This window comes from Coccinella septempunctata, chromosome 7 (assembly GCF_907165205.1).
Source record: "Coccinella septempunctata chromosome 7, icCocSept1.1, whole genome shotgun sequence".
Lineage (NCBI taxonomy): Eukaryota > Metazoa > Arthropoda > Insecta > Coleoptera > Coccinellidae > Coccinella > Coccinella septempunctata.
The window spans coordinates 1,464,755-1,478,184 of record NC_058195.1 but is presented as its reverse complement, the minus strand read 5'-3'; the positions used below and the strand labels follow the sequence as shown (position 1 = coordinate 1,478,184).

At 42.7% G+C, this 13,430-nt stretch overlaps 1 protein-coding gene and 1 long non-coding RNA gene across 3 annotated transcripts in view; one reads left to right on the top strand and one right to left on the bottom strand.

The window, feature by feature from the left end:
* Positions 1 to 13,430, top strand: part of LOC123316871 (roundabout homolog 1-like) — a 154,552-nt gene that overhangs the window by 127,590 nt on the left and 13,532 nt on the right. For both annotated transcript variants that reach the window (XM_044903135.1, XM_044903136.1), the window contains exon 2: positions 602 to 907. In XM_044903135.1, the coding sequence (XP_044759070.1) occupies positions 602 to 907 (306 nt within the window). The remainder of the gene's footprint in view (positions 1 to 601; positions 908 to 13,430) is intronic.
* LOC123316897 overlaps positions 1 to 13,430 on the bottom strand; it is a 35,465-nt gene that overhangs the window by 15,006 nt on the left and 7,029 nt on the right. Inside the window, exon 3 of the long non-coding RNA XR_006538112.1 lies at positions 8,126 to 8,306. This is a non-coding gene — a long non-coding RNA (uncharacterized LOC123316897). The remainder of the gene's footprint in view (positions 1 to 8,125; positions 8,307 to 13,430) is intronic.

Here is a 13,430-nt window from a genome sequence, read left to right as displayed (position 1 = left end):
CTTCGGAATTTAATCTCTAAATTCTCGAGAAAGTTCATCTTGAAACGAGAGTGGGGTGATGATAATAGGGATGAAGTCATTTTTTGCTGGTAGAAGGCAGTAGGGAAAGAAGGTGAGTTTTTCATCGTTTCAAATCTTCTCCGGTCTAAGTTCATGAACATACAGACGTATTTTTTTATTGTTGCATTCGGGATCTATACTTGAACAAAATCGATGAGCTCCTACTAACTAGTAAGCCCGTCGATCCATCTTTTTTGATAGATTCACCTTTTTGAGACTCGGTAGCGGCTCCGGCCTTCGGCCCTCAGTGTTCGCCTAAACTGTGACTCCGGCCTTCGGCCCTTACTATTCGCCTAAACTGTGACTCCGGCCTTCGGCCCTCATTGTTCGCCTAAACTGTGACTCCGGCCTTCGGCCCTCACTGTTCGCCTAAACTGTGACTCCGGCCTTCGGCCCTTACTATTCGCCTAAACTGTGACTCCGGCCTTCGGCCCGTACTATTCGCCTAAACTGTGACTCGGGCCTTAGTCCCTCGCGAAAAAAACGAATGCCAGAAACGTCAAAAATTCCACCTTTTCCTAAACTATTTTTCCTCTTTCAGCCTACCACCATAAGAGCCAGCAGCCTCCGAGGATCACGGAACACCCGGTGGATACGACCGTGGCCAGGCACGAACCCGCCACCCTCAACTGTCACGCCAGCGGCGAACCGGAACCGGCCATCACGTGGTTCAAAGATGGCGCGGCCCTACGCTCGGCGCCTCACAGGATGCTCCTGCCTGCCGGCAATCTCTTCTTCCTCCGCGTGGTGCAGAGCAGGAAGGAGACGGACGGCGGGGTGTATTGGTGCGAGGCCACCAACGCCCTCGGAAAGGCCAGGAGCAGAAACGCCACATTGACAGTAGCAAGTAAGTTTGACAGTTTGAACGTCTTCATCTTCGGTATATACACACATTTGTAAGAACAAGTACTATCTTGCGATAGAAATCAGACCGTGCCAAGGTAACACTCTAAATCTTGGAGCCAGATCAGAAAATATCTCGGGAAAATTGAGTTTTTCGACCCTCGCCAAACGCAAATGCAAATAAATCCTCTATCACAGAAATAACTTCCACCTGACGTTTCAATTTGACAGTAGGGAGGTTAGAAACGATCACAGACAGGGGTGGGTAGTAGCGATTCGACTCGTCGAGCATAGATTTGCGTTTGTTGGCCTCAGTATTAACGATATTCATTATGTCCGTTAAAGGGGCATGCTAGGTTAGACTATCTCTCAAATATCTTGTAAAACCGTCGTTCTTACACCTTGAAAACTTGTTAAAAGTATAAAATATGTTGGTGAAACCTAGTGTGGGTGAACATCTATTAGAATTGTCAAGTGGGATTTGACATTGACGTTTCTGTCGATTATCGGGCACGATATGCTTCCGCATTGTTTTCGTATGCAGAGTGGAGCTTCCGGGTCGTATCTCAGCGACGAAACTGCCGAAGCGTGTTCCGAACAAAATCCATTTCTGAAATCTGTGCAGCCGCGTCAATCTCATAAAAGTTCTCCTAACAATCGATGTCATTTCCGGAAGTTTCGAATTTGTGTTTTTTCCCAACTCCGCTCTTCGCATACGCGAGTTACGGCAAACTTCGAAACAACTTCCCCCGAACGATAAATATAGAAAAAACGGCTTCGATGAGCGGGAAGTTTCCTCGGCGTATTCAGATGAACCTTCGGCGCATTTTAAGCGCGTCAGAAGACTGGGAGGTAGCCATTAGCTTATTCCAGAATATAGAAGAATATTGAAGACCCTAACCTCAAATCCGGCTGTCAAATATGACATTTCAGACGGCGTGCAGGTTGCGCCCCTCTCTCTGGTCATAATAATCAGCGTAGTTGATCAAGATCAACAACTGTTAGCTACTTCAACCGAGAAAGCCTCTGTCTATTAGCACAATCCCCCCTAAATAGCACCGGGCTGGCCGAAACCCGGTTTACCGAGGCCGCAGACAAACGACGTCGTTAGACGGCGACACAGAAATAACGAGTACCGATCTATGATCGGATGTGCGTCTGCCGAAACAAACCGCTGACTCCGTACGCGATCAATTCGGTCCCCGTGTCGCACGATATGAAAATCGCAGTATATACAACGTGTCCCAAAATTCAACGATAAGCCGGCGCCGTAGGGTGTACATGGTCGTGACTACTTCAGAAAAAATAAGAAAAAAAATCCAGCTCACGTTGTTATCTAATTACAAAATAACTTAGAAATTCTTCGAAAATTAACAACCTTCATGACATTTTAAGTTACTACGGCCACAATTTTTCAAAAATTTTTGTAAATTTTTTTGTGTCGGCAACTTAAGTAGTACTGCTGCCCACCACAATTCTTAAATCTCCTAGAATACTTATAGTTTTTACACAAAAAATAATCAAAATATGTTTTTCCCATAAAATTTTGAAAGATTTTTCCGTTCAGCCCACTTTCCCTCATTGTTTTGTTAAAAAAAGTAAGGAAACTATGGCGGCAAGTTTTTCTTAAAATTTACACAACTAACCAAGATTCCAAAATAGTATAATAATCCAAGAAAAATAGTCGCAAAAAAAATATGCGTACCATTTCTTAGAAGGACTAAATTACTTAATTGTTCTCGTTCATAGTGACAATTTTTATTATGTGCCGAAATGAGATTGTGTAAAGTCATTTCTTGGAATTTCAATGGGGTACGTGTGTTGTTGATGAAATTTAGAAATTAAAGAGAAACATATAGCGAGAGATACACCTTAGAGAAGGATAGTAGATGTTCTTTGTTTAATAACAATAGCACTGATAAAGAAGTTCCTATTCTCGGCAAAGTCAGTACCAATCTCAGAACATAGATACATGGAATGGACATTCTATGCTACGGATGAATTTTTTGTAGTTCACACATTCGATGTTCCTCTGTCTAGCACAACACTAAGGCAGTGGCGTTATATTGAAAAATTTACATACTTCCTATCTATTCGTACTGAAAATTGATGTTAATGATGTCCGAGTCAACTGTCTCAATTTTGATTGGCAACACTAAGCAACTATCTCACTCCAGTCTTTGGAATGGTTATTTTCCATTCCATGTTTCTATGTTCTGAGATTGGTACTGACTTTGCCGAGAATAGGAACTTCTTTATCAGTGCTATTGTTATTAAACAAAGAACATCTACTATCCTTTTCTAAGGTGTATCTCTCGCTATATGTTTCTCTTTAATTTCTAAATTTCATCAACAACACACGTACCCCATTGAAATTCCAAGAAATGACTTTACACAATCTCATTTCGGCACATAATAAAAATTGTCACTATGAACGAGAACAATTAAGTAATTTAGTCCTTCTAAGAAATGGTACGCATATTTTTTTTGCGACTATTTTTCTTGAATTATTATACTATTTTGGAATCTTGGTTAGTTGTGTAAATTTTTAGAAAAACTTGCCGCCATAGTTTCCATACTTTTTTCAACAAAACAATGACGGAAAGTGGGCTGAACGGAAAAATCTTTCAAAATTTTATGGGAAAAACATATTTTGATTATTTTTTGTGTAAAAACTATAAGTATTCTAGGAGATTTAAGAATCGTGGTGGGCAGCAGTACTACTCAAGTTGCCGACACAAAAAAATTTACAAAAATTTTTGAAAAATTGTGGCCGTAGTAACTTAAAATGTCATGAAGGTTGTTAATTTTCGAAGAATTTCTAAGTTATTTTGTAATTAAATAACAAAGTGAGCTGAATTTTTTTTCTTATTTTTTCTGAAGTAGTCACGACCATGTACACCCTACGGCGCCGGCTTATCGTTGAATTTTGGGACACGTTGTATATCGTAGGCTCGGCGTTTCGCCCCTTGCGGATTGAAACAAATGAGTAACGGGCCCATCTTCGACGCCCACCGGGATCCGGATCGGGAATCCGGTTAGCGCGGGAGAACAAGGTCGCCCGTGTAACCATCAATTCTACGGGTACGTCTCGGCATGTCTCGGATTGTTTTATAATGTAGCCGTAACTGCGTAAACTCGGCGCGGTGTCAGGAGAGGAATCTCGTACACGTTCTAGAGTATTATCTCTTGTTTCGTTTGTCGCGAGACGTTTCGTAACGGCCGTAAATCAAGTAAGAATACTCGGAAACTCTGTGGTCTCGACCCGCGTCACATTTCCATGTTCTTCTCTGGGCCAGTGACTAGTTTGAGTCGTAAAGGAAAAGCCAAGAAATCGCCGAAGTCATGTTAGCCAAGACTTAATTAGGTTTGATCCATAAGTAAGAACATTTGTTTGATTGTTTCTATGGCTAACTATTCAGTGATTATCCCATGAATTCTTTGGTTGGTTGCACTGGTTGTTTTGATTGAGGGACCTTATCTAAACCCAAGTCTAGATCCGTCGCTGCTGTGAAAGAGTCATGCAAATAACCTCAAAATCATGATCCGAACATACGGTGTCTTCTATGACGGCCCATATTTGACGTTTGAACGAAAATAAGACTTGCACATTCGATGAGATTATCCTATTCTGTGGTTGCCTAAATTTGACATTCCTGTCAATCGCCGCTAGTAACCTGAGACCAACAAAAAGTGACCTTCCTCCATTTTTCAATATTCCCCATCAACCGACGACGTTCGATTGGAATGGGAGGGGAGGAATGCCGGGGGAGTCTGCGAATTTTTCCCTCCTTAGCATAACAATGTAATCAAGAACTGCTGCGTTCTTCCCCCGGTCCCTCTCTACGCACAATTACTCCTAAAGTCAAGCGGAAAGCCTCGTGTAATCTAGCCTTAATTCAGAGTTTGATATTCAAACCACGTTGCGGCCGCTGAAGACAAAGAACGAGCCCGGACGTAAAATGCCATCAGTGATTTCCAGAGCCGCGCAAAAACGCCTTCAATTTACGATGACATTTGACGTTCCGGCCATAGAGAGTCATTACGTCCGTATCCTCAAGGACGACTACCGGCGGTAATTTATCTACATCCTGAGGAAAAACATGCGTTTCGACCAACTATAGCTTCCGAAACTATCAATCAACGCTCGCCAACAAACAAAGAATGATACATTATCATTTCTCATCGGGCGTGAAGTAATGAAAGCCCACCGCGTGTAGTTCCAGATGCTCATCAATCATTTTTTTAATGAGAAATCGATATTTCCGAATGTGCGGCGGAAAAACAATCGAATGAACCCGTCAGTTTGTTTAATTGAGTATCCCGTCGGTCATAGAAAAGTATTTTGGCCGCATGAAACATTGATCAGTGCTCCGTCGTACCGCGTGTCATTATAGCCATATTTTGGCGATTAAGCGTCTTAATCGATGTCTTAAAGCGTCTTTAAGCGTGACGTCATTAATTTTGTTGTCGCAAAAATAGAATATCGCTGATGGTTGAGTCATCTGTCGTTGTCATTAGACAGCGAATCGAATTGTGAATTTTTCAATTTTTGTTCTATGGCTATTATTTAAAAAATATTTATTTATTCTAAATGATAATGCAGAAACTGCATTATTGGCAATAAAAGCACTCTTCCCTAGTAGGAATTCAAATCAAATTCGATATAAACAACATATTCTCCCTTCTTCTTTATATTACCTCTTTCCGCTTAAGACGTTCTGTGCTTAAGACGACACAGGCCAGAGACAAGATGACTCTATGACACAGGCGCTCTCCACAGACCGCCAGGTTCCGCTTAAAGCGTCTTAAAGACTGACGTCATGACTTATTCGCTCGAATAGCACCGCTTAAAGACGCTTCACGCGTCTTAATCGCGAAAATATGGCTTAAGCGCGGGGCAACGTTTGTATTGGTCAGTGTTGCCAACGAAAGAACGCGATTGTTTCGTTTCTTCCCGAAAATAATCATGGTCCGGATATGTGGGTGTAGTTATGTTGGATATTTATGTATCGATTCAATCTAATGGGGCATATGTGATTAGTGAAACAGCGGAAATTCACCGAATCCATTAGTATCGATGCATAGTTGAAATGGGTTTGAGCACACCGAAGCCCACATAGTTCAAACCGATCATTATCTACGTATCATTCGAATTCAATAAATCCTGATTGCTTTTAAACCTAAGTGCCGATCGAGGTTATGGGAAATTCCGCTACATATGATCATAGAATTTGATTACGTCAACTATAGATGGCTGCGTTCGTTTATACGTCAAATTATCCATTCGTGTTCGCAAAAAAAAACAAGAATCAGGTCGAGGAAGCCGGTGAAACGAAGTTAATCATCCTCGAACCCCGACAAGGCAAATTCGCGAAATGATGAGGATTAACAAATAACCGTCAACCGTCCTTATTTGTAGCGCACTCGAAGTTGTCTCGTTAGGGGGAAAATTCAGCGAGAAATGGCGTAAACAAGTAATTCCAGCAACTGTTTTGACGGAAGCGGAGAATTTCACTCCGTTCTCCAACCGCCTTCGTCAGCTGTTCGTTATTTCTCACGCGCAATATTGCTTCCACGTCAGCTGATGATTTTTTGCACGATATCCGCTGAAAATATTCTGTGATTCGACTCCGTCTATGTTCATCCACAGAACAAATCTTCTACGAGTGTCAATTCCACAGAGACTTATGTATCACGGTATAAAAATGTATTGACATCAAGGCACCTACACGTAATAAGTGAGGCCATATGATGGTCGCTCCTATTTGCTGTATCACGAGTAGGTGCATAGAATTTCCCATTGAGGGACACAAACAAAACCACAGCAAAACGTCCACAGATGATCCACAGGTAGGAATTGTTTATACTCGTCGTGTTCATCCCTCTGTGCCTCCAACCAGCGTCCCCTGCCGGAATTGTATAAACAAGAAATGTAAATAGCAGATATGCACTGTTGTCATTTCATCTCCGCAACAGGCCCTGCGGCACCACTGTCGCGGCAGTCTCTTCTGCGATATTTTCGTCGTCTAAATGCGTCCCTGAATTGTTCATGAAGTTTGTCGGAATTTGGAATGTGGAAATTGTTTGTTTTTCTCGACTCGGAAGGGCATCAATGAATCATGAATACCAGTTCTTTCTTGGTCTGCATTTTTCGGGAAGAGAAACGGTTCAATGACTGGCCCTGGAGTCTATGATCTCTCCGACATAACCTTCACTGCCACTGACAGTTCGTTCATAGATTTGATGGTTTTCATTGGATCCAATGACAGTTCGTCCATAGAATCGAATGTTTTCATAGTTGCCAACCTGACTTCAAGAAATGTATTCCATTGTGGTGTGTTTGATGGCATGTAGATTGTGGAAAAAGACAAGAAAGTCCTTCACTAGTATTTATATGATACTTATATCTTGGTGCAAGGTCACCAACAGATCAGGGATTTTTATTTAGGGAGAAATACAAGGTTCCAGGCGTGGTAAACGAAGAAAACTCCCACGAAAAGCGCGGTCCCATCAATTCCATTAAAATCGAATTTTATCCGAGGAAGCCACATCTGGTCCCGTGACCCCCGGATCCCTGCCTCGTCGCCATCTACTTACGATATTAAATTCAAGCCGGGGCGCGAAATCATTATATCAGAGACACATAAATCCCGAAACTTTTCTTTTTGGTTTCATTAACTTTCGCCTGATTTATCGCGCAATCATTATACATCATCTTTATCGAAAAGCCTGGGCCTTTTTAAATTGGTTCACCGCGCCACGATAGAAACCTGGCCTGTGTCGGAAAATTTCACGCCTTATCGGGGGCAGATCGGATGAGGGGGAAAAAACCGAGTTGACCCAGCGTATCGTCTTTCCCGAGAAAATTGCAGATGAACGATAACGACTGATGGGTTTTGGAAAATCCGACCGGAATTCCCGGATTTCTCGGAAATTCGACAACGTCGCCCTCGATCTCCGTTATCGGGAAAACTTCAACGTATACGACTTTTTATCTTAATTCCCTCGTATAAACCTCGGACAAAACAAGGACCAATGGCTGTACAAGTCCTTTCGCAGTCTCAAAAGAACTATTATCCTTTGCACGTGCTTTCAAACGTGGCAATTTCTTGTTTCCACCGCCTCTCGGTGAGGTCGGGTATAGAATTCCTAAATTGGATTTCTTCGGCAAAGATCGTGGGACAAAGACAAATTGACGCTGAGAGAAATTGTTACTTACCTTCTTCATTGTCGTCACAAATTCGCCAAGAACAACACAAAGGGTAAAGGAGTGATTCTCTCTGCTCTCCTGCGACAATCTTCCCATTTATTATTCTGTAGTCGAAGTGGCTCGAAATTTTAACACCGTGAATGCGGACGAGCATCGAATCCACGCCGCCCATAGAACTTTTCCATCGTCCCTAATGGCAAAAAAGAAAAACTTCGATTAGGATCGGAATCAAAGGCCCGATTCTAGCGGGCGAAAGCCCTAAATATTTCAATTAAACGTTACAATCTCGTTCGATCTCCAAGTGTAATGAAATGCCTCTGTGTTCATCAATATTCCCTCTCTACGAATTCTAACGCGCGATTCCGCCATTGTCCGCTACTATCCGACGAGTTTTCAATCGGAATTTTTTAATACCATCCGCGGAGTTCGTGGACCGGATCCGTTTCCTAACCGAAATCGATTCAGAATGCGAAGAATTCGGGTAGTAACCGTTTCGCATGATTCAGGAGAAGAAAAAGAACAAATCAGTTGGTATGTCTGGTCATGAATAAATTTTACACTGTTGGTAACCCTGCTTTGACAGGAGCATAGATATATTAATATTCTGTAGCCTCTTGGGAACACAGAATCGAAGGTCTTATGAGCATATGGAGAGGTAGTCAAATTCTAAGATCATAGAACGTTCTCTTGACCCAATTTTCACGGGATGTCTCCTCGATTTTGGCCCTCGAGGCATCCGTAATATCATCCGACGACCGACATAATAAAAGCCCTCGAGTGTGGGCCGGTTGGCGGCTTATTGCTCTTGAAGGTGCGCGAGGATAAATAGGAAAGTCAATTAAATCGGTCTTGAGACTCATCTCGGAGGCCCTTCAGCGTTCTTGCCCGCCCTTTAAAGGTACCTTATTGGAAAGGAAGATGGCGCTAGGTCTATCCGGGGGATTACCGCCGAGAATCCCGATCAGAAGATATTGTTCGTTTTACTATCCGGCCTCGACGAGAGAGTGGTTTTACGTTTATTGGGTCTCAAGTGGAGGAATTTAATTGTTTTATCGGATGGAGGATTATGCTGGTGGCACCACTGTTGTTGACGTTGACATTGACAGTGCTGTCATCGAGTCTATGACTGATATCGTCCTTGCTTTCTGTCAAACACGCCATAGATGCATCCTATAATCGAGTTATTCTTCTTCTTCTACATTGCAACATTGCCAAATCAGCGGAACGCGAATATATCGGAAAGAAATCAGATCCTGAAACGAATTTCTTGCGTCGTAGATGAAAATGCGAACCGCTGCATCTGCAGCGTGCATTCCTTGCGTCCGTATCAATCGAAAATTGCATCTGTACCGTCCATTTATGCAAATCGACCGACCAATACGGCCCTCGCGTACAAAAGAACGGCCAAAACGGCCGATAAAAAGAGGTCCGGAGCATATAAATTCCCCGCTCGGTCGACCGAATTTCCATTTTAAGGGCGGAAATCGCAAGAACGGTCGGAAAAGTACGGGTTTTATATTCTATCGGACCGGGGAGCATGAAAGAATCCGTAAAATTAGGAAAAACCTCCTATGCCTCCCTGGCTAGCTCACGAAACCTTTCAAAACGTCGTACGGCTTGACGTTTCGAATGAATTGAACGAACGCGGCTCGAAATACCTGCGTTCAGTCCGAACACGCATCTCGTTACCGATTTAGAGATATTGCGTGACTTGATTGAGGCGAAAAGCGGATACTCCCGTAAGAATGCCATCGCGATCCATCATCGTCTATCAGAATAGCTTCATTCCCCCCAAGAATGAATATTAAACGAATTATCCTCCGAAATAACCACCGAACGGCAACGTGGCATCGACGCCACGTGAATCAAAGAGTTATCTGTCATTTTCGTATCTATGGTGTCGCCCCCCCCAACTCTGTGTTCCCATCCGTCACCCACCGCTCAGATTTATCTGAGAAATGCGCATAATTTCCCGGATTAACGAGGATTCGCAAGGATCGAATTAAGGGTTCGGATATCCCCGTCAATAAAACATACACTCCATCACGAACTGTCAATCGAGAGTCACCGATACGGCGGGAAAGATCACCGTCCGCGATTCTATGACATCTGCTCCTTCCCACCCCTTCCGCTCTCCCATTTCACGGCCGCTTAGTCGTCGTCTCTCGAATGTTCATTTGGAGGAAGATGGCTCCAATTTTGTTTGCATTGTCGTCTCGGAGAGATGTATAAGAGCCGAAGTAGGAGCCATCTTTATTCATGAAGTTAATAAGGCGAAGAAAAGAAGTGCCATAAAAGAGTAATGAAGGGGGATCAGGAGGGCGAGGTGGCATCTGTTCCATTCGAATGTAATACCCTGGCGGACCATCGAGTGGATTAGAATTGAACTGAAAAAGTAAACAACGAGAATTCATAAAATACCGTCGTGGAGTTGTTTGTGAAAATTTCGAAGATGAACTTCTGTGTCCCTCTCTCTCTAACCTCCATAACCCATAATGTAAACAAATCCGAGACCACAGAATAAACTCTCGTCTGACGTGAAAGGTTCACGTCAATTTAGCTGATAGGGGTGGGTATTGAAGACTCGACACAGAGCGAAGAAAAGTGTTTTTGGCCTTAGCATTTATGAACTTCATTATCTTATGGTTTTTCAAGACAAATCCGTGTATTTCCCGGCCAACTATTTGAAATAAGCAGAACAATTATAGACGCTCTGGGTCGATTTACCTAAAAATGAAATTGGTCGGGTTAAGATGAACCCGTCGAGGCCCATCCAGACAGATAAAGATTTTGTAGCAATCAGAGAAGCCAGAGGATGAGTTACGTGTTGATCCGACGCACGAGTGCTCCGTGTTTATCCAAGCTTCGGCATCCCACCGAATCATTTAATGTGGCCTTCCATAAATACCACTTTGTTTACTCTGTTCAGCCTTTAATCTGCGCGCAGAGTAGAGTGCCCGGTCTCTCCATAAACAAAGTGCGGGACGTGGATGCCTGGTAGCCATAGAATATGACGGTGCTCCGTGCTCGAATTCCACGATTCTGTGTTCTCTACCGGAAACGTCATTTATGGCTAAGAGGATTTTCGATTTTGAGCCTTATTTCCATTAGGGGCATTAAACGGGGCGGGCCAACGGTAACTTGGACGGTAATAATGGGGGATGGCTCTAGATTTACAGCGGAACGGGCTGCTGGGATGTTTAATTAATTTCCTTAATCACGGCCCAATCGATGGCTCGGATTTCTACCGCGGAACATAGAACTAAATATTCACCCATACGATTTTTCGTACGTTGGCAACCCTGAAATTTGACACTGATGATTTTTCCTTTGTGCGCGGACCGTGAACGTTGGGGAAACAGGATATTCAATCATCATTTATGCAATCGATCACTCGTATTTGGCGTTTATTCATCAGTGATTTCAGTTTTTGCAACGTTGAAATAATCGCCCGTTTGTTGTATGCAGATGATGAACAAACACGTAAATTCAAATATTTATATGCGATGCGTCACGTCGATATCGCGATAGCAGAAATAATCATGGGTATACGACAAAAACGAAGTCAGTGGCGTGCCGTTCGTATATGAAAACTAATGAGGGTTTCTCATTTTATTAGTTACGGTGCGACAGCAAAACGACTGAAGAGATCACTTAGCACCTGGCGTAAACTTGAATGTTTTCTCCCCCTTTTCTATAAATTTGGTTTGATATCAATCTGCTTTTTTATCATCAGTCAATGTTCTGTTCCTGAATATGTTCAAAGAAAAGAATATCGACAAAACAAAAAAGAAAAATCTCTCTATGTCCATTTATGTCATCAAAAATTGTGTAAATGTCACCTACCGACCATAGAATCTCTATGGAACCCAGCGGACGAGTCGACGCTGACCACGCATACATGGCGCGGCGCAAACACAGACCTCCAACCCCCGCCCCCCGCCCGTCAAAGTACGGCGACTAATGATGATATAATAACTCTGTGAAATAAATCGAAAATTCGAACAAATATTTGCCTTTTCCAGATATATTTGTTTTGGACGAATCGATTCATGCTGGATAAATACATGTTTCATTTGAGATATAGACGATGCCGTGTGTAAGTAATTTTAACTCGATTTGGTCGGCGTTCGATTGGTACGAACGGAATTTGTACAGCGTGGGCGTTAGAAGTGTTTCAATGGGATGTTCGTGAAAACAACGTCGAATTACCAACGAATCCATGGATATATTTCACGTCAATATGCCCACATAACCTAAAATTCACATTCTTTCAACCATAGAATACGAATCTGACAGATTCGAAACGTCAGTTTTGACGCTTTGGGTTTATTGACACGTGTTTTATTTCCAAAAATGGTTCTTTATCGGGAACTCATCTCGTTTCAACGGTTAATCTGGTAAATTTCGGTTCACGGCCTCGTTATTCAAATCGGCCACGGTATAATTTTTCTTCTTCTTCTTCTTCTTGCGCCCGGAACTTTGGAAATTATCGAACTTCTCGTCGCAGTGTGCGTGACGAAGCCTTCCGGTTTCCCGCTAACGAAAACAGACGACAGTAACGATTTCCAGGATAATTCGTGAACGAGATTGGTTTCGAAGACGTCGAATTTACGGCCGTTTTTATGTCTATTATCCGTTCCGTCCATAATTTTATGTGGGACAAGATGCGAAAAACGGCCTCTGATCACGACAGAGGCTTTTCCATACCTCCGCAAACGATAAGGCCGCTTGAAACTCGATATTGAATCGGGGATTTGAGTTTTTTCACAGTGACAGTGTAGCTCTGTGAAATTTACCATACAGTAGACACAGTTGTCCATTTCAGGTGTCCTTATTGGCCATACAATGTTCATTAAATCATTAAAAAGAGTAGATCTTCTGACCGGTAGTTATAAACACAGTTAGTTCCGATGAACCGTAGTTCAGATGACCGTTTTCAGTAAAGCTCGAAAAATCGGCTAACAAATGCATTGCATTCATAACAGCTTTCTACCCGTTCGGTAAAAGTACAATCTGCAACTCCAATCAGAAAAAAAGACTTATTTCCATCGAAATTAATTCATAAAACCTAAACCCTAAACAAGAGCGCCTCACGCAATACGTCGGAGGCCTAAACATGTCATCGATATAAATTTCCCGAGTTTAGAAATCGATTTCCACCAGAATCGAGGGAAGGGGTGGGGGAACACGCAGATAAAAGAAGCTGGAAATCAATTCTCGTTGTATCTGTTCTGCCCAAGTTGTTTCGCTCGACGACAAAACGTTTAACGATATTGGTGACAGTATTGTGCCGTTGAGGGATCGAAGTTCG